We start from the raw sequence: 22,182 nt of genomic DNA, 5'->3' as shown, positions 1-22,182 counted from the left end.
TACTCTATCCATGTTAATGTAATATGTATGGTTGTGACTAAACTGCTAGTTAAATCGTGTAATTTCAAGACTTGAATTATAAGAGCTGATTCTCTATTCATTGCAGCATCTAACAATCATCATCTACAATAATTTATCAAAAAATAACATGTCTGCAAATGCTTTTTGACTAAACAGCAGCAGACGATCCAAAATATTCAAGCTGCAATGATATTTGTCAAGGTATTTACATATTTTATGAAGTTAGTTCAGGTTTAAACCCTTTCATAATTTACTTGTTTTAGCTCTCCTGTAAAGGTTTCAGTGTGATAAATCCATATTGGATGAAGACCCAGCTGGACTTCTAAATTACAGTGCCCTTGATACAGGAAAAAATACAATTTTCTGTCAGCCAGTTTAATAAAAGTAAGAAAAACTCAACTTCAGCACATTGCTGACTGTTCAAATATAAATTCTCAGTTACATAGCAGAAAACAAGTTCTGTCTTTGACAATTTTATAAAAATAAAGAAAAGGTGCCAAAAATAGAAGACAAAGTCTAATTTTAATGCCTACGCCAACTCACGGAACAGGATATGTGATGGATTAACTCTGAACCTCAAGACATGATGTGACACGAAACGAGATATGATATGACACGTGATCCCACTCTTCTCAATGTACGACACCCCTATCTATAACAGTAACCTTTCACTCTGACTCCAGAGAAGCCTCGGTTGTAACAGGGCTGCTCCCCATCTACGTTTTTCAATATTACTCGACACAAAAATTTGGTCGAAGATCAGCTTACCTACAGAGACAGTATAGCGTGGGATTAAGAGAGAAGCCAACCAGAGCTGTAGTGATACAGGCCTGGAGGGAAATCTTACTGGGATGTTTGAGCCAACTCTCAGGAAACTTTCTTATATTGAGACTCCTCAGGGTAGCAGGATCTCCCACATCTGATTGTGCTCTCCTGTGTAAGTCTAATTCAATATCAGCCTAAAAGGATACACTCCAGATAACCCATTTCTACAGCAAACTAGGTAGACTGCAACAACTCCACCAAAGATTTGAATCCATAGTTTGCAACAGTCATGAGTACTGAAACATGGAAATGAATCAGCATTTTGGCACTCTCGGTTCCATCATCTTAAAAGTCTATGGGATTTTTGAATGAGATTTTGGTTAGACACACAAATTAAATTCCTATGGCCAGATTAGACTAAACAAATGTAGCCAAATGCTGACCTGACTGCATCACCGCCACCTATCATCAAACGTCAGGGCTGACTATGAACATCTGGAACACTTCTGTCACATGACATAATCAATGATGCATCCAGGAATGTCCCACAACCCTGATTTAACAAGACTGGCATGCCAGAATCTTTCTTTTATCTTCCAACTAATGTTAATTTTTTTAAAAGCAAACTCAAGACCTACCTTTTTAGTCTGGCTTTTACCTGAATTTAATATCCTCATCTTAACTTGCTTCAGTAATTTAGGTTATCTTATTCTGTGTTAACCTCAGAATTATCTTTTAGTAGTTTATCCTCTTGTTTTATCATATTTCAACAAAAACTTCTTCAATGTTTTATTTTCTTATTTACCATTTAGATTTTTATTCTCGTTACAACACCATTTTAATTTGTTTTTATTTCAATTGATGAAATTTAATTTACACTTTCACCTAACCTCCCATGTTTACTCATCTTAAACCTTCAAGGTGGTGCTTTCTCAGTATGTACTGGGTACATAAGTTCCTGTTCTCATAGTGTCTTTATTTATGATGTATTCTGCCAATATTGTGTATGGATTGTGGGAGGGCAGGTTAGAGGCTTGGGTGGAGTGGGTTTGATTCATATTTCCTTTTGTCTTCTTGTATTTATCTGTCTGTTTGTAAAGCACTTTGTGCTACATTGTCTTACATGAAAAGTGCTTTATAAAAAAAGTTTGACTGATTGATTGATTGATTGACTGATTGACTGATTGATTGATTGATTGATTGAAAGTATAAGTTTATATTTTGAGCCTAAAGCATGCCTGTCACTTTTTTGCAAATATTGTTTTATCTTAAGTACAATTTTTGTTTAATAAATGCTGTTGTTACTTTTTTGCCAAAACTTCACTTGTTGTTGTTTTAAAAATAAATACACAATAAATACCTAATGTGGTCTTGTTACTAAGGTATTACTATACCATGAGAGCAGGGCATTGACATCAATGTATAAATATGGACCTAAATAAATACAGAAGAACAGAGTTGGCCAATACTGGACTCATGTTACTTAAACAAGCTGCAGAAATTACAAAAGTGTTAATTTTGTGACAAAAAATCTGACTAAAGCTATTCGTCGACAGCCTTTTTTCCATGACAAAAACTGGACTAACAAAAATAGATCTGTGATCACTAAAACTGACAAAAACTGAGTTTAGTTTTAATTAAGATGAGTAAAACTAGACTAAAATGTAATGTAGTTTTCGTTAGACATTCAAAATCCCTGATATTTCTCCACTGTGGGTAAATCTGTTAAAAACAATACAGCTGTATCTATTTTGCCTCTCAGTTGTAGAAAGCAGGGACTCCAGGTTTGGCAGGGTGAATAGAACACACTAACATGACTTGATACCAGATTTAGGCAAAAAAAAAAAATGCTTGCACTAAAAGTAAAGACTAAAATGTGAGGACTTTTTATGGACTAAAACTAGACTAAAACTAAAAAGGATAGAAATGACTGAAATGCGACTAAAACTAAAATGCATTTAATTTAAAGACTAAAACTAGACTAAAATTAAAAATAGCTGCCAAAATTAACGCTGAATTACAAACCTATTTCCAAAAAGATTCGGATGATTTAAGTAATGTAAATAAAACAGATTGCACTAAACTCCCTTTTCAACTGAAAATAGCGCAAACACATTTCAAATGTTAAAACTGAGAAAAAGCACATTGTTAGACAAATCTGTTCCCATTTTGAACTTGATGCTATTAACTCATTGAAAATTTAAAATGGGCATAGAAGCTTCAGAAGTGATAACATTTCTCACTTTTAACATTTCATATGTTGTCTGTGCTATTTTCAACTAAATGTCTGGTTTGTGTTGCAAGAAATATATCCTGCATAAATTTATGAGGAAATGAAAGACTTTTTTGCATGAATCATCCAGTGATTTGCAACAACATGACTCTGCACATGTACTGAGAAGGCTGCATAACCGATAACAACTTTGTTGCAGTTATTAACAACGTTGACAAGCTGCAGTGTAGACTGTTATTCAGTCAGCTGCTGTTAAATGTGCTGCAGACAATGCTGAGAGTGTTGAAAACTTTGTTGAAATTCCCTTTGCTGTAAAGCCTCTGTGTAATTCAATTTCTAAATCACCAAAAGCAGTGTTTTCTGATTTACAGTCTGGAAAAAAAGCCTTTCTCAGGAATGATGAAATAAGGCTGATATGAGGAGAATCCCTTTCTCCTTCCCGTAAATAGGTAACAAGAAATAATTAAAAAGAAAGCTAATGGCTTATGAAGCTTACAGAGAGACAAAAGAGTAGCTATTTCTTTTTTGTGTGTTATTTTGCTCCTGCCTCCTTTTGAAAGATAACGTGTCCTGAATATGTCAGACAAACTTTTAACAAATTCTCAGAAAAAGCTCAATATTTGTGGACACAAGGATTTTTGAGACGTTCACGGCACATACTTTCCACTGGATGCTGCTACATAACACCAATCAAGCTCAGCAACATTCCTGTGGCCACGGCTACATTATACATCTACTGTTACAGCTGGGTTAAGCTTCAAAAGCACTATGTGTATCTCAGCTAAGCCAGCAAATGACACATCTCCTCTGTGTAGGTATCCCATGGCAGATTGCTCTGTTTTGCTTGTGGATGTCTATGTAGTTTTTTTATGCTGATTTGTTATAAATTACCAGGAAGAAATATGAGACAAACTGGACTGTAAAGTGCTATAGATCAATGTAATTCTCTTAAATGGAAGGAAAACAATACTTTTGCCTGTGATGTGGTGTTATTTTTGGAGTAACTATTTGTGCCTTTGAAATATCTTAACACAAGAGCCTTTTGAAAAGTTCTTTTTTTATGACAACCAAGCAGCATTTACTCCACTCAAATCAGAGCTGATTTCTATGATCAAAGACTTTTTTTATGCAGAACAAGTTTCCCATATAGTTTGTTGCAAACAAATTTAAGTAATGTTTACACAGAAAATATATCCTTGAAGTCTTGCGACCTCAGGGAATGCAATTCCTTCAGTATAAAACTGTTCAATTAGCTTTAACTTTCCCATGTTTCTGGTTTGTTTGCTTAAATTATTTTCTCTGCTGCTCCCCCTGATGCATTACTGCATATTATGGGTTATTGAAACTATTGGCAGATTGAAATATCTCCCAATGAGTGTTGTCACAGAATAATAAAAAAATACCTGCTTTGTAATGTCACTTGTGCAGAGTAACTGTAAGAAGCCAACATACATTTTCATTATTCAGCATCAAGATCTTATGCAACTCTTGTGTTATGATTTGAAGGTCGTGCCAACACTCACAGACCTTCAAGATCCCATTGAAATGAAAGGTGGTTGGAGTCTTGTGTATGACTGTTTCCCTTCTGCAAATAAGGGAAACCCATTTGAAGGAGTGCTAGCTGTATGTATTGCTCCAGGCTGAATATGAAGCTGCAGGTTGTATACAAGGCGACAGGTTTAACACCAGGCGTCAATTATATTATAATCAAACAGAAGCACATGCTTTCAGAAATGGCTTGCTGTATTTTGCAGAGCCCTTGGTACTGGATAATAACTGATTCCACAAATGACTGTTTGCATAGGCAGGGCCAACAAACTCAGTTTCAGAGCACTTCTTACTTAAATTTAAAGTTTCTAGGTCACGAAAGTTAAATTCTACTTCCCTTTGTAGTAACCATCTATCTATCTATCTATCTATCTATCTATCTATCTATCTATCTATCTATCTATCTATCTATCTAGTGCTGCACAATTTCATAGTAATGTGCAATTGTGATTATACAAGACCATGTTGCAGTTTGTGATTGCAATTCAACATAATATATTAACAGTATCATGAGTGTGCTTGCTTTGTTATTAAGGAAAATACAGAGAATAATGATAGTTTTGAGGAGTGTATTTCTCAAAACTCAAAACAGACAAATTTGTCATAGCATAAAAAACCTGAAGGTTTTACAGTATCACTTCCAAAATATTCTAAATTAAAGGCATTTGGCAGTGGTACTATTATAAACTTAAAGGCCTTTCTGAAGCCATTTTGACAGGGGAAAGAAATAAAGCTTTGAGAGAAATATGAGTAAATAAGCAACTTTCATAAAGAGTCGGGTTAGGTTTCCAGATATTATCTAGAAATTTTCATGAGTGCATGTGTGAAAATAGCTACAGGTTTCAGATTAGTATGGGAAAGCAGAGCGTTTAATAAATGTAAGCGTTTCACCAAAGAAGCTTAATTTTTGCACAAATTAAAAGCATACAAAGCCTACACGTTAAGAGGCCACAACCCCTTGTTATCCAGTGAAGTTCATTGCTTTCTGAGCTCCCCCTCAGGACTACAAGTCAACATATTTGTTCGTACTAACTACATCCTCAGAAAAACAATCTCCTTTTGGGACTCAAACCTGTGACCTTTCTCAGCCCAGTGAGTGTGAGAAATGATGGTAACTGATGGAGAGGACTGTGCTGATTTGTCGCCCATTTGCTGACTGTGGGCCCCAGTGACACAGTTTGCAGTTGTTGACACCAGATAGGGGAGGTTGTAAACTGAGTCTGTGGCTGTAAAAGGCAGAGGTGGCACAGTGTTGAAAAACTAGCCTGTACCTGTCTCGACTGGGAATGATGCCTGCCAGGAGGGACCGTGGTTGAGAGGAAGGGGATATATAGGGTAATGGTCGAGGAGACTTGCATTTGTGTAAAAAAATCAAACAAATTAATGCTACTACAGAGATTATGGTTTGGCTTTCTGCCTGAAGATAACCAATGGTCAGAAAAAAACAAAAACAGGAAAACAGAAAAAAAACAAAACTATCATATTTGTGGTGGTCACCTATCAGAAAATATTTACATTATTTATGTTTTTGAGTTAACTGTTCTTGAAACCAAGCAGTAACATTCCTAATGAACGGTGATTAATTCCAAATCCAGTTAAACACAAATTGTAATTGTAGCCCTGTCGGCCTTCAGTCCACGCTGCAGGTCAACGTCAACATTCCTGCACTGAATGTGGTTATTCATTGTCTCTGTTATACGAGTATAACCTGTCACAGTCTATGTACAACTTTATCCGCATTTTCTGGATTAAAATAGTTCTAAATCATGCTGTTCCTGTAAGATGCTATCAGTGCTAACCATTGCTACAGTAGCTACTAGTGGGGGGCATCTGTGTTTTAGGTTAGACAGAGCATTTGATCTGGAATTGAAAATATTAAGAACTAGTTTAACCAAATCTAACTGAGAGATTGGACCAGGGATTAGCCAGCTAATTGCACATATCCCTAATGTCTAGTACTTCTCTTGACTTCTTTAAAATGCTGCTGCGACTGATAGTTGCTTGGCCATTTAATATCTCTCTTCTCCAACTAATTATGTGAGATTTTGCAAGGGACTGCTGCCTGAAAGCATCCTTAAAAGATGTCAAGGGTCCAGCAAAAGACAAATCTAAAGAGAATCTTTGTAAAATCAGTTTTGTGCAATGTTCGGACTCTATCTTAGTGCCCCCCTAAAACAGTGATAATACCGTAGATACATACAAGCTACAACTGCTGATAAACCAAACCTCAAAAGTTCTGAGCAAGTGAATGTTAACTTGTTACATTTAGCAGTCTCCTTTTCTCCATCCCTACCTGAAACGTTGATTGAGGTTCCTGCATCGATGATGCCGCTGTTTGGCCGCACACAGTACCGGCGCGGTGCTGTCGTCTTAACCTTGAAACACACATTTCGGTCTGTGGGGTTGGAGAGCTTGAGATTTGTGGTGACCACGTCTGAGAAAGGACCTGTGAGGAAGAAATATTTGACAAAATATATAATGTGTTTTCCTCCAAAGACTGCACTCAAAATTTCAAAAGAGGTATGAATAATGATAAAGGTCATAGCTAGTTGGAAACACATCATGTTATATCAATCAAAACTGGACAGAGATCAATTTTGATTTTGATTTCAGCCATAGGCTGTCCTAAAGTTATGATCTCAGTAACCACACAAATTAATTTCCAGATACCATTCGTCAGTCATGTTGATCTAAAAGCCACATGGTTGGAGAAAATGACACGTTTACACAGACTGATGGAGAATAAAACTGCCACTGGCATACAAACTCAGAGGAGCCCGTGATGTGTGTGAGCTGAGGCGTCTGAGAGTGACATAATCAAAGCAAATGAGTGTCTCTTAGTAAACTGATCGAAGTACATTAGCATGCAAATCCATCATCCGCCGCTGCACAAAATAAGAAAAGTGAATACATTAAACCTCACTGACAAACACAAAAATAAGGAGTAAAATGGAAAACAACCCAAACAAACTCTCTTTACTCCAATTTGTCAAGAGAGACCCTGGAGTGGAGGGCTTTTTGATTCAGATGATGTATGAAATTTTAATTACACTGATTATTTAGTTTACTTACTTAGGGAATTAAAGCATTGTGAGTAAACCTTTTGCCAAAAAAATGCCAAATATGGAGAAATATGTTGATATCATTGTGTATAAACACCAGAATTAAACTCATTTGAGACTTTTCATCAGAGGTAACTTTTAAATGATTATAAATAACTTATTCAGTATATAAAGCTTTAGATATGTGTTGTTGGATGCTGGTTTAGCTCAGTCAGTAGGTTGGACGCCCATGTACGGAGGCTACAGTCCTCCATGCTGGTTGCAGGTTCAAGTCCGGATCATGGTGCTGTTCGGTGCATGTCTTTCCCCAGTCTCCCTCACCATATTTCCAATCTTGCTTCAGCTTCCTGATCAAATCAATATGTCCAGAATGCATACCAAGAATGTTTCTACTTCAATGTAACTCTTTAAAGATGGCAAACACTGATGAGGTGTAGTCTGAAGTCTTGTTGCAGTAAAAACAATATTATCAACTTGCAAAAACCTTTAAGAAGCTAAAATAATTGTCTCATGAAACATCTATAAATATGGACCACAATGTCTTTTACGATGGTCAGATTAACTGATGCAGTTTTGCTCGAATAACTGACATAGATCATTGTTGATGCAGGCCACATCTCCGATGGGCTCTCAAGAGGACTGATGCATAAAGCTGCACAGATTTGTCAATAATGCAAAAAACCTGTTAAGAAAAGCATCAGCATTATAGTCTGTAAGGTGAGCGGAGGTTATGTAAGGTATCCTTGCAGACTGCAGCACTCCATTGTTGTTGTTTTTACACAGTGAGGCAATAATGTTAACAATAAAGAAAAAAACAGAGGAAAATACAAGAAGAAAACACTTTTACTAAACACCAGTAGCCTGTTACACCAGCTAAGTGTAAGTTGTCTTAAGCTGTGGTGTGAGGTCCACCTCTAAACCCACAGATGTTGTTTTCACTTTAGTAAAAAGAACAACTTAATGCAGTGTTTGTTACAGTGCTGCCTTCTGTGCCTCAATGTCTCTGAGCATGGTAACAGCTAAAATTAACTTCTGTTATTTGATGTTTATCATCAGACATCACCAAAAATGTATGTAAAATATGTCAAAGCACTGTGATTAGGTGATAGTCAAAGTCTACATCCTAAACCTGCTACCAGTGTAACGTAACAACAGTGGCATCGATTGTGACAATGTAATTCTGACGGTCCTCTATGGTAAGGGTGGCTGAAATTATCTCTACTCACTGAAAATGAAACCACCAAGTCCTAAGAAGGTCATCGTACATTTCTGAGAAATGTCATCAATCACTGAGAACACAGGCCGACAGGGAACAGCCACTAAAACTGTCCTCTACTGGTCATCCTCCAAGCTATCCCTATTTTCAAACAAGAAAGGCCATGACCACTGCATTTTAACAGAGGACTTATCTACTCACCAAATAAGAGCTAAAGGTGCAGTGTGTAATATCTAGCATTTAGCGGAACAAACTTTTAAAAATGAAACATAATATTTAGATTTAGGCCCATTTAAATAAGTGAATATATAAAGTTGTTTTCTTAGAATAAGCCTTTTATTCACACAAAGGGAGGATCCTGTACAAGGAATCAGCCATCTTGGATTTTTGACTCTTGTATGTTTCTACAGTACCACAGACGGGAGCAAATAAGACAAAGACATTTTTTAAATACCACAGGCTGTCACCCTGACCACCACAGAAGTTACCTTTGTGATTAATCATTTGACTGATGTTGCTTATATTCCCAGTTTTACACACTGTACCTTTAAGCCTACGTTGGAGATATGTCAGCTGGTGCAACATCTTAAATGATTGTAAGCATAAACTCCGTTGTAAGTTATAATTAACATTCAAACTAGGCTAAGTTTGAACTTGTAACTAGAGCATGAAAATGATCTCTTTATGTTTGTATTTCAGCACAATATTTTAAAAAGGTGAATTAAGGTTGATTTTAAAAAGTCCAACTTCAGTGAGTTTACTTATGTGTCCAAATTTTTAATCCCTTAACTCCCTACAGAGCGGTCAAAGGCTTGGCCTTTTATCCAGACTTGGTAAAGCGTCATCCATCTGCTCCAATCCTCTTTAAAATGCTAAAATGACAGAAGATGTGGGCAGTGATTCAGAGATCGAGAGGAACCAGACAGATTAATAAGAACAGTTACTACACTCAAATTTAACACCTGCCAAAAGAGCAAAGATCACTTTGATTCATCCTAAAGACAAATGAAGTGAAAGAATTTCCACTGTAACAGTTTTCTTCTTTTCATTTAAGTGGTAATGACATTAACAGAAATGTAAAGTCCGCTGGATATTACAGCCCCTGAACAAAAAAGTGCAAATCTAATCTGGCTAATGGATTAAGTCTGAAAATCCAGCGTCTAATAAGTCTTACTTGATATTATCTGCGCATTAAATATATTGTAAGGGCAGCCTTGCTTCTATTCCCTGTTTAATTCCAAGAAATCTCATTCAAACATAAGTGCTCCCCTTACAAAACCACAGTGTTACATGTCATTAATATATTCTCTTTATTTCTGGCAACAGTTTATTCATTGACAGAAGTCCAGAAAATGCTATGTGAAATACGTCCAAATGGCTAACCGACAACTGTTAGTCACTCTTGAGTTTTTCCAGGACTTCTGCTGACACCAGAACTAATTCATAGTCAACAGAGGGGCTATGAAAAACGCTTGATGACTTCATAGAGTTAGCATGTGCAGTGCCAAACCACACATTTCAGTTCAGTCAGATTTGAGAAAACTGCTTACATTTACTTTCAAAACTTAACAATATTTCTAAAGAGCCTTGTAAAATAAATGTTATTCATAAATGACCCTTTGTCTGTGGTAGTAATGATCATTTTTATTAGTTCCGGGTGCATCAAAGATTATGTCCATTTACAAGAAACCAAGTCATTAATTGTTTTAACAGTCAGTTCCCAAACATGCAGACCTATTTTCTTTGGATTTTATCAATGAAACCATTAAAAGAGGTGTACATTTTTAGTAGCAACATATCCCTTTTTCTTGGGTTGTTAGGAGAGCTGTTAGGCTCAGCTCAGCCCACAGTAAGGATGCACATTGGATTTTTGCAGATATGTTGATATTTACAAATTATTTTGAACCGATTTCAATACCGGCATCTAAATGTATTTCAAACCTAAAACTCCAGTCCTCAAAACCCCCTTTTAAGTTTAAGGAATGACAATGAATGAAGAAAAAGTCAGATCTGTTGGTCCAACTTAACACTCACATTCATTTTCTTGTACAGCCAAGATTCATAGCTCATATAGGCAGACTTTTACAGCCAAAACATCAGTTGTAATTATCAGCTGAAAGTTTTGCATTGGCCAAAATGATAATTCACTTTTTAAGCCATTATCTGTAGATGGGTATACTATGGCAACAATACCGTGCATCCCTAGCACAAAAGGAAAAGAACAGGAACCACTGGTTTAAACCATGATGTGTAAGCCCTGATTTCTACAGAGTAGGGATGGGTACCTTTCACCTTTGAACTGGTACGGTACCGATTCCCAGTACCTGTGAACCGATACCAGTACACAACGGTACCCATTTTCGGTACTTTTGAGTGTGAATAATATGCAATAATAAATGTTATATAACCTCAAAACTTCTGAATTTTCAATATCAAAACACTAACAAATATCAGTTTTTTAAAAAAGTGTTTTTAAAAAATTACTCCAACATGGAAAACCTAAACTACTATAACTACCCAGAGATTTTTCTTTATATTGCACAAATGAAAACCCAGCCCACTACCTCCTATTCCTCTAATATCCTCTCTTGGAAAAAATGTGCATTGGGGTCCACGGAGGGAGAATAAGTTTAAAACAAATGAACAATAGAGTATGGAGTCTAAATAACTAAACAACTAAATAAGAGGTATAAAATTTTACCGACTAAAGTACTACAAATGAAAGTTAACAAACTACTTCCTCTACCATGAACTACGTGTACTGCACATCTTCTTTCCTCATGCAGTTCTTTTTCCAACAAAACTAAGGTGCCATCTTTCCCTGGTAAGAGCAGAGTCTGCTCCTCACTCATCAATCAATCAATCAATTATGTGGCCGTCCACGCAGACGCACAAACACCACGCTCAGTGTCCGTTACATTATATTTGTATATTGCAAAAATTTAACAGAAAGTGGCAAATTGGTTAATTCTGTGTTGGAATAAGTAGCAAGGACGAGCCTGTGGCTCTGTCACTCCTTCAAAATCACTCTGAATCCATCCTGACAGAGTGCTTTTATACGGCGCCAGCTGCGCCAAGTTAGAGAGATAGAGAGCAACTTTAAGGACATGGTCACACTAGGCAGTCCTCACCGTGCCTTAATTCAGTATTTGTGAGGTGACTGAGCGAACAAACGTATCCTTTTATCTACTATATTTCCATGGTTGATATCCACAAGATAAACGGGCAAATCACAGTGTTTAAAGTGAGGATTCGCTACGAAAGAGTGAGAGGGAGGGAGGTGAACGAGCAGGAAACAGCCGGAGCCGATCAGCCATACTTGTTTTGTTGATTCAGTGCGCTGCTACCGACATCATTACTGCTGCGTTCGCATCCAGCATGGAAAATTGACTACTCTTCCACTCTCTTGCAGTTACAAGGATGCGTTTAGGTACCAAAACATGGTACCGTTTGATTGTACGTGAATCGGTACTCTGTAGTACCGACGGAATTCGGTCGGTGCCTATAAAAGTACCAAATTCAGTACCCATCCCTAGTACAGAGCCTGTCTGTGTAGCATTCTGTCTGCACATTTCAAAGCAAATCGCATCCTTTCTGGTCAAGCTTTGGGTTTCCACAGGATACCCAAGATTCTTCTCCAGCATGTGCCAGAAGCACCAATCCGTTCTGGTCGGATACATGCTATCCCAAGTATATTTTCACCAGAGCCTGCAAGTAGCCCGTTTCAGTCTGCATTGAGCGGATCAACCCAAACAGGAAGTGAGACAAGGGAAGGCACAGAGCATTCAGTTAACTTCAAAGTAAAATGCCAGGTACAGACTGCCTTTTGTCTATGAATATATCAACATTACATTAAAACAGGATGCAAATAAACAGCAAATCAACATCCCACAGGTAAGGAAACGTGCCATTTGTATGTCATTTTCATATATTTAACTCAGGATCTTGGGATCCAGCTGCTCTGAGCTGAGCTCTGCTCTGCCTCAGAAAATTACCCAGGGGGCAAGGTTGAACACACAGTCTGTCGGATAGACTACGGCCCAGATAGAGCGCTGTGGACACAGACTCCATTGTAATTGCAGGTAAGTATACAATGAAAAATCTTCAGCATTATTTCCTTATCCCCAATACCATGGCCAAACCTGCTTTTCCCACAATCCAAGATGTGCAACCAATTTTAAAGATTCTTCATCAACTTGTATTTAACTTAAGTTCTTTTCTTGTGAATAAATTATTTGTTCAGTGGTATGCCAGCGTGTTTCAAAGTCTTTGTTCCAACCTAAGAGTCGGGCTGTAATAATAAGCAACTGCCAAAAGCAGCTGCAACCAAACATTTTAGTCTTTTTTTCTTGAAAAATCCATCAATCTGGCTGAGCAATCAATCAAAATACTAGGCAAGTAATCTCATAGGTGACAACTAATCGATTTATCTCAGAAGCTCCAGACACGTTGTACTTTTTCCAAGAACACTGGGCAACATTTTAATACTGGAGGCAGACTCCAGTACAGAAATCAGGAGAAAGTAAACAAATAAATGAATAAATGATGATAGCATTAAAAAGTAGGGGAAAAGAGACAGCAGAGGGAAAACGTTGAGTCAGTGTCACATGATTGATTAGCCTTGAGCCATGATTTAAAACAAAACTTAAATCTTGGCTCAAGGCAAAGCAACCATGTGATCAACGACTTAAACCTTTGTATGCAGCCGTCTTAAAGAAAATGTACTACATTTTATGTGATGCACCATTTCTGAAGTTTGCTTTGCTTTAAATTGTTTAAACATTGTTTTTACTGTCTGTATTGTGCGATCTTGAACTCCCTGCCCAGAGGCCATGGATGTTAATGAGCTTTGTATCTAACTCTGGCTGTACAGTTGTGTTGTACATGGCCCATATTGAATAAACTAATAAATAAGCCTGCCTAAATCTTCAGTTGCACTACAGAAAAAAACGTCAAAGAGGAGATTTTTGTCAGGTTAGACCTATATTTTTTTCTTCAGTGTAAAACAAGAACAGTGTAAGACGCCTCTTCCTCCAAATTTGTCTGCATCCATGTTTCTCACTGTGCTGTGGCATATTAAGGTTTGCTCATAATATAATTTCTGCACCACCGATTTGTCAGCATTAGGCTCTGGCAGACATCTACATTTGTTGTTATTGGTCTGAGACACTGAGACAACGGTCTAATAATGTTTTTTGAGTCGCTAAAGCTATGGAAAAACCTCTTGGAAGACGTAAAACTTATAACTTTAAAAAGTGAACCTAATGTATGACCACCAACTCTGTGTTTATCCAAATAAGACTGTAACTTGAGCTTGTGCTTCAACAAATATAAGAAAAATACTCTATGTAGCCAGACCAAACTTTCTAATGAAGAATTTATTTCAAACTAAATAACAAACTGGGTCATTGCTGCTGCTATTATGGGAGGCAAAGCCTGTGCATTTTAAATTGCCCCCCCCCCCCCCCCCCCTCACTGTGCACGAAAACATGGAGTTGTTTCAGAATTAGCACAAACACCAGATTCAAGATAAAGTTTCAGCTCAGCAAACATCCAGAGCAACTGACACTTCCCTTCTCCTTTGAGCAAAGACAGAGAGGAAATTCAGACCCTCACAGGCTTGGCTCCACTTCTAAAGGCCTTTAATGAAAGGGACTCACGCCACCGACTACTGTACACCTGATCTACTACTTCCTGAAAGTTTCTTGGGAGAGCATCCAGCTCACGAAAACCACAAACGGCAGTTAAAAACTATTATGAAGAGTTGATATTCAAAGCTGACATCTCTCAGGGTTAGATTTTATAAATAGGAGATGAAAAGTGGGGAAAGTGAGTTTTTTTGTCAAGACTTGTTAACAGAACCCCTGACGAAGATCAAAATGATTACAAAATGGAAAAGCCCAGATTCTAAAAGTTGAGACTACTGGCTCAGTGATGGCCAAAGCCCTGGGCTAACAAGTTGCTACCACACACCTACTATCTATTTACTGACATTTCACACAACATGCCTACACATTACATGGAGCCTGCAGCATGTGATTTCTTGTGTATTATACTGACAAGGTGCATATAGTTCCTTTTGTATGGTTAATACTTATCCACAGCACATATGATTAGCCAACCAATGTATGTCCCATATAGGTTTCTAAAGAGTCTATTTAACATATGCTAAACATTTATCAATAAATGGCTTCAGTAAAGTTATAAATAAAAATGCAAAGGTGTTTTAAACTAAAGGTAACCATAGCAACAGTGCATCTGCTTCAAGCTAGAGGATAAACCTGGCCTTATTTGATTTGTACTTGTTGTCAAAAATCCTATAAATACACCAAAAGAAGAAAATCTCATTCGGCTAAATACTTCTATGATACATTCAGTGAGCCATCTCTACGGAGCATAGCATGTTTCTTTACTAAAAGTAAAGTACTGACTGTTTATTTGTGAATCATTTCCATAGCATCCCGGCAATGCAAAAACACACGAAAATGTGTGTGCGCAACACTTAATCCCGAAGGTCTGAAATGTGCTGAACACTTGTTTTTCAAGATTTACTTTTTTAGAAAGCAAAATAACTCCAATCTAATTGAAGAGAGACAAAAACTACAGTTTCAAGACATTTGTTAACAATAAAAACAAATAGAATTATAAAAATTTCGATCTTTTCTGTTTACTCACTGGTGAGAAGGTACTACTTCTCACATTTAACTGATCACAAACACTTGAAATTGAGAATACCTTCAAACAACCTCGCACTGTTTTGTAGTACAGTGGCTGAGGATATGTTCTGGAGTGCATTAACATCTGGATCTGCCAACATAAATGTCTGAGCCCCTGAAAGTCCAGTAAAAGGGGCGCTCCCTAGCATTTGACACTTTAGCTTGTCTCTGATTAGCTTTTGGAGCTCGTAGTAAACAAGTTAATTGATTTTTGGGGGTCAAATGCAAGTCCTGGCCTGGCTAACTCTCATTAATGGAGTAAGAGTTAAATGCAATTAAATGCCCACATAATAATGCCCAAATAAATGAATGAAACCCAGACCACTTCAAAAAGAGGGGAAGCGGTTTACTTTTTGAAACAGGCAACAGTGAATAAAATTTCACTTTGTTGCTCTAAAATGCTAAAATTAGGCTAGCATTGCTTAATTTTGGGTTGGACAGTGTTACAGTAACCTTTATGGGTCTCCTCCTTCTGCTCAGCGCCAGAAAATGTTCTCTCCTTAGAAGAGAGGATTGATATATGAATTACTGCATATATTAGGGATGCATATATCTTGACATACATTGTTGCTTATTAAGGTTTAGTGTGGGCAAGAATCTGATGATTTGATAAGCATCATAATAAAGAGGATATGCATCAACTTTATATGTCATTACAGAAAGCAATTCCTTATCAAATTTGAAAAAAAGTATATTTGAGGAAATGTGTCATAGTATAAGAAAGCATCATCATCCTCATCATATGCATAAATCTCTTTCCACAGTGAACTCCTTTTCTGTGAGGCTGATATCACTTAGAGACTTCAGTACACAAGGGTGACTCACGTTGCTGCAACTGAATGAAGTGAATAGATACATAATGCTCGGGTCATACTGCAATCATGCTTTAATGAATGCAAATATTAGGAAATGTGATCTTTAGTGGCACATTTGAACACCAGAGTCACTGCTTTATGGTTCTTGATTTTACAACCAACCTTACATCCAAAGTAGGATTTATGCATTTTGTTTTGCAGTAAAGTTGTAAAATTCAGCTTAAATAAAACCGTGATGCCTTTGGACAAAAGGTTGTCCTGATGTTTTTCAGTGTTATTGCAGTAATGACAAGATCATTATAAGCCAAATAAAGCTTTCCATACAGTATTAAAGTACAGGGCCTTGCATATTTGTTGGCTTCTTCTTCTTTGTAATGCTGGAATGTGGAATTCAAATTAAGTAATTCAGACAAGAGCAAACAAGAGCAGTCTATTGGCATCTGTTGATGCACAGGTTGACTTCATAGCAGCTGGTTTGTAAGCCCTTTCACTGAAAATTAGTTAAATCTTTTTCATATTATTTTTACTGATGTCCTCTACGATCTGCACCATGGTTGTCAAGGCAAAATGGTTAGCTCTCTTATAGGATATATTTTGGGGCTTTTTATGCCTTTATATAAGACAGTAGGACGGTGGACAGGGTAGAAAACGGGGATGAGAGATTGGGGGAGACATGCATGGAAGGAGCCCAAGGCCAGACCTGCACCCAAGCCGCCCACGTTCATGGGGCAGGACCAAACCACTAAGCCATCTGTGCCCCTCTTGTGGTATCCTGAAAAGTAAACTGAAGACCTATCTTTTTAATCTGGCTTTTAAATTGGAGAGATTTAACAACATTCATCAGTTTTATCTTACTATCACAAATTTAAATTTATTTATTCCTTAAAATCTTATTTCATTTGATTGTTGATTTTTTAAAATATGATTCTGCTTTCTTATTTTATTCATTTCTTCCTTGTTTTGGTCTTTTAGGATTATATTTTTCGTTGTCAGTATCTCTTCTTATGTCCTGTGTGTCTGTTCTTTGTGAAGCACTTCAAACTTCATGCTTTTAGTATGAAAAGTGCTGCTTTAGTAAAGATGAGTTGAAGACATCAGAATTTAAACTTTGTCACAATATAAGTAGACACTTTACAACATTTGCACCTGTTTATGTATCAACTCAACAAATATAAGTCCAAGGCACCCAATATTGAGTATCTCTACATTTTACTAACTTATCAAAAATGCAAACAAACTCCTGCACATTATCTGCAAACAAAACTGACAACTGACAGTGCAGGCAATGTTTTGTGCATTTCAAACAGTGCTGTCTTTTTCTCTCGCAGCACCTTTTGCTAAAAATATAACTTAAGACCTGTAGTTTGTCTAGAAAGCTTTAGTACTTATGTTACAATTAATCATTAAAATGTTGGTGATTGTTTCATGAAAAAAGGGCACTGAAAAGTATCAAAGAATCCCTTCTGTATCAAAAACAAGGATCTATTTCATGTTGTTCTGTTGTTTATGACCCCCATTTGATTCATTTTAATTTGCATGTGTTACAAGGTAGTAAAAAGTTTCAAGGGGGATGAATTCAAAGCGCTGTATCTGAAAATGTCATTAGTGATTAGTGTAAAAGTTTGAATGTGTTAACTGATTTAAGAGGCTGACTGTCGTTTGAACAATTGCAAAAATGTATGAAACAATTAAGCTTCTTACTCCAGAGTTCAAGGTGCAATATCTCGAAGTGTGACAGGATCTCTGTAATCTGTTGCAAATCGGATACAATAAAACCATATGTGTTTATGTAACTATATTTGGGCCTAAAGCAACGTGGCATCTTGCAGCCAAACGCCGGGCTTTCCTGAAATGACTATTAGCGAAAATAAAGCCCAGACGATGAGGGTCGTAGGCATGTTGATGACCCGTTTACACATCAAATGAAACAGAAGAGGTTGCCCTGCCGTTTGGTCCTGTGAGCTGTCAAGTTATTAAATGACAGCTGGCTGGCCAACAGAGCGAGACAGCCAATCAGACAGCGAGCTAATGTTAGCTAGCTACGCCGGCTAAGGATGTTGCAGCTCATGTGCAATGAAATGTGATGAATTCAAATAGCCAGTACGTCGTCAATTATGTATTACGACTGGCGTTTCCCAGTGGACACTCTTGACGTGCCTTGCTCTCGTAAACCCCTTCAGAGGAAGCAGATATTTGTGGCAGGGCCCGGCTAGCTTAGCTCCCGGGAGCTAATCCAGCTAGCTTGCGTGCTAGCTAGCTGTCAGTTGACCTGTCGTCCTTTTAGAGCTCTTTATTGCATATATTCATGTCGTCTAATGTGAACTGCAGCGTCTCCACGCTTTGGTGATCGTAACACTGACCAGCCCCCCTCCTCACCCAGCTGGCAGAGACAACTCCCCCCCTCCCGTCCAAAGCGGGCCCTCCCCTCTTACCTCTGAATTTCAGTTCGTGCTGAGGCTCCAGGAGCAGAACCTGTTCCGGCCTGGCCATATCCCAACAGCTGGAGCGGGGTTATCAAGCTGCAACCAGTTCCTGTCGGTTACCCCCGTGTTAGGGTGTTGTTGAGCGTTGAAACCCCTATAGAGATGTTCTATCAATGAATTAGCAGCGTGGATATCCTGTCCCCCCGGTCACTGGTGCTACTCGAGCTACTAACGCTGTTGTGATGCAGCAGGAAGGACTGAGAAACAGCCCGCTGACGTCACTGCCTCTGCAGCGCGAGCCACCCGGCGGGGAGGTAGAGGGGGTGACACGGAGGGTGATGATGGGTGATGCCAGGGTGCACCTCGGGACGGAGGGGACACCCTGGCGATTTTAGGAGACTTGGAGCAAGTGGAAGAAAGTGTCATGACAGAGTTTTCTGTTCATCATTGAATGTTGTTAGAACAAAAAGTTCTGCGTTAAAGTTTAGCCTAGGCTACTGGTAAACAACGGTCTGCCTAAAGGGCTGTTAAATAAAATGAAAAACTTTCAAATGAATTACGATTTTAACGTCTGCTGCGTCTCAATAGATTATTTCAAACTATCAAAGCACAAGTGCACTACGACGGAAGATAAGGACCGAATATGAGATGCATTTTTTTTTTTTTTACAATTCTGATATTAAATTCAGTATACTTACTTTAATCTCAGAATTGGGGTAATGATGATTAATGTTTTGTTATCATAAATATGTTAATAAAAATTATATTTAAAAAAAATGTATGACATTTTTTCTTGGAATTCTAACTTTTCCCTCAAAATTGTGACTTTCTCACCCAAAACTCTGACTTGGATCTCTGAATTCTGACTTTGTAGATTTTTTTAAATTTTAATCTTTGAATTCTGTTTTTATCTCAGAATTCTGATTTTATTTCAGAATACTAGTTTTAATCTCAGAATTCTTTTTTTTTTTCTGATAACTCTGACTCTGATATCAGAAATCTCAGAGAAAGTTATGACTACAATCTCAGAATCTTTACATTAATTTCTAAATTCTTATTAATTTCACATTTCAGAGTATAATCTCTAAAATCCTACTTTTTCTAAGATTTCTGTCCCTTACCTCCCTCATGTGTCTTTGATCGGAGAATTGAGATTTAAATCTCAAACCTAATCCAGATTTTATTCTCTGAATTTTGTCCTTTTCTTCAGAATTCTGACTTTAATCTCTGAAAACGGACTTTTATCTCAGATTTTGGATTTTAATCTTAGAATTCTAACTGACATTTTGTTCAGAATTCTGACATTTTCCCAAAGAATCCTGAATTTATTCTCAGAATTCTGCCTTCTTTTCTTGAGAGTTTTGACTTCTATCTCAGAACTCTGACTTTTTCCTCAGAATTCTGACTTTAATCTCAGAATTAGAACAAAAATTTGCACCTCAAAAACTTTTTTAATGGCACTAATTCTCTTTTGTATATACTAGTTGTTTGTGTTTAATTTATTCTATTAGATATTAACTACAATGATGAATTGAGCCTTTCAGGTAATTTTAAGGGAGTTGGGTTGTTTAATCATGATCTAGCTGCTGGCTAGTTAGTTAGTTAATTGAAATTTTTTGATTATTCTTTTTTTTTACTGGTTTAATTAATTTATATGTTACAAATAACCTAACAATACAAATTAACCTGAATTTTAGGGTAAATATACAGTTCATCTGACTGAGTTAAACAAGTTAAGTATCATGCAGGGTTAAGAGCATGATTTTAGTCCTAATTTGAGCCAACAGTGAAACTAATAGCTAGAGATGCACCGGTTGTAAAATTATGGCTGATATGATGTTTAAAATACCAACTTAGCCAATACTGATACATATTTTAGTGTAACCCTCCCACTATGACAACGTTTTCTCTCACATTTGACCATGAAATCAGATCAATTTGTCTAACTAGTCACTTCTCCCCTATGGAAAAAATATTTATAACTATTATTATTATTTAATTCTGCAGTTACCTATGCCAGATAAACACTGATAATTTATATTTGTTAAGCGCACGTTGATTTTTTAAAATTCATTTATTTGTACATTTCTTTAAGTGATGTATTTATTTTAAGTATATATTTTGTTGATGAGATATGTTGATTAGTTAGTTTGTCAGCCAGACAGCCACGTGGCTATTTTAGATAAATCAAAAGAAAATTGTTTAAGGATCCCTTCATAATAATCTAATAAATTAATATGCTTTGATAATTTTAAAACCCCTTAACTTATTTAAATCATTTTATTGTTGTTACATGCAGATTTCAGTTTCTTAACCTTAAAATTCTGGTGACTGTCTACCTTCTTGTAGTACCCTCTTTTCTTGTGGAATGAACATCCTCAGCATGGAAATGTTTCCATTTTGCAGTACGAATTATTTAGTAACATTAACGATGGCTCCACTGGAGGAATATCTACTTTTGAATTTGTTGACATTTAGTTTAAGCTACATGTGTTTAAAAAGGTTATGATAGGATGAAGTTAGAAAAATGTGAAAAACTCCACTGTTTTCTTAATAAAAGGCATCTAAATGGTAGAAAGTGCTCCAAGTGCATCATTTGATTAATCTGTTACTTTTTACCCCTCATGTTAGTTTTCATTATATTTTCCTTAAGTACACAAGTCCCCATGTTATTCTCACATACAATCCTGTTAATAGAATATGATCACTTAATTATTACAGCTGTATAGAGTGCAGCTGTCACATTTATACATATAAATTTCTATACATGCTGAGTGCACAATGGTAGTAATTTTCAGCCAAATTGTTACAAAACTGGATCATTTTATTGTAAACTTACTAGGGTTAAGTTCTTATGACACAAAAAGATTTTTACGTACCCTGCCCTCTCAGCACTATTTAAAGTTCAGTGTAAAGTCTCCTGTCAGTCAAACATGCATCTCAAGTGTCTCATATTTATATTTATAGCCATCTGCAGTTGGCTGCCAGCTGAAAAACACAACCAATCACCAACGACATTGTCACCATATCCCCAAGGAGCAAGTTAATGCACACAAGTCTCAAAGGCGTAACACAAGGGAGTGACAATCTCAACACTCAGACGCAGAGTTGCCTTAAACTGATGTTTATGTTTTTATTGGTGATCATTCCACATTCCCACAATTATTGCTGTTATTAAAGACTTTTGAACATGAAATAAGACTTGCATGCTCGTTTTCACTCTATCACACAGAGGGAGGGGCAAAAGATACTTTGTCAATCTTTTATTAGTAAAACCAATTGACAATTCCCTTTTTACACATTTTTGAAATATACTGCAAACAAGTGTTTTCAGGCAATTTGTTATGATCAATATGAAACATCGTAAAAAGCTAAATATGATA

General features: G+C 36.9%; 1 protein-coding gene across 1 annotated transcript in view; it reads right to left on the bottom strand.

Moving 5' to 3' along the window:
• The window catches only part of LOC121507142 (vesicle-associated membrane protein-associated protein B/C-like), a 37,370-nt gene extending 18,329 nt beyond the window's left edge, over positions 1-19,041 (bottom strand). Inside the window, exons 1-2 of the mRNA XM_041783325.1 lie at positions 18,809-19,041; positions 6,861-7,013 (exon numbers count right to left, since the gene is read on the bottom strand). Of these exons, the coding sequence (XP_041639259.1) occupies positions 6,861-7,013; positions 18,809-18,866 (211 nt within the window). The 5' untranslated portion in view covers positions 18,867-19,041. The remainder of the gene's footprint in view (positions 1-6,860; positions 7,014-18,808) is intronic.
• Between the last annotated feature and the right edge of the window lie 3,141 nt (positions 19,042-22,182).

The sequence above is a fragment of the Cheilinus undulatus genome, linkage group 3 (assembly GCF_018320785.1).
Source record: "Cheilinus undulatus linkage group 3, ASM1832078v1, whole genome shotgun sequence".
NCBI classification, from domain to species: Eukaryota; Metazoa; Chordata; class Actinopteri; order Labriformes; family Labridae; genus Cheilinus; species Cheilinus undulatus.
The sequence above is the reverse complement of the archived record's forward strand: the minus strand, read 5'-3'. Positions and strand labels throughout refer to the sequence as shown.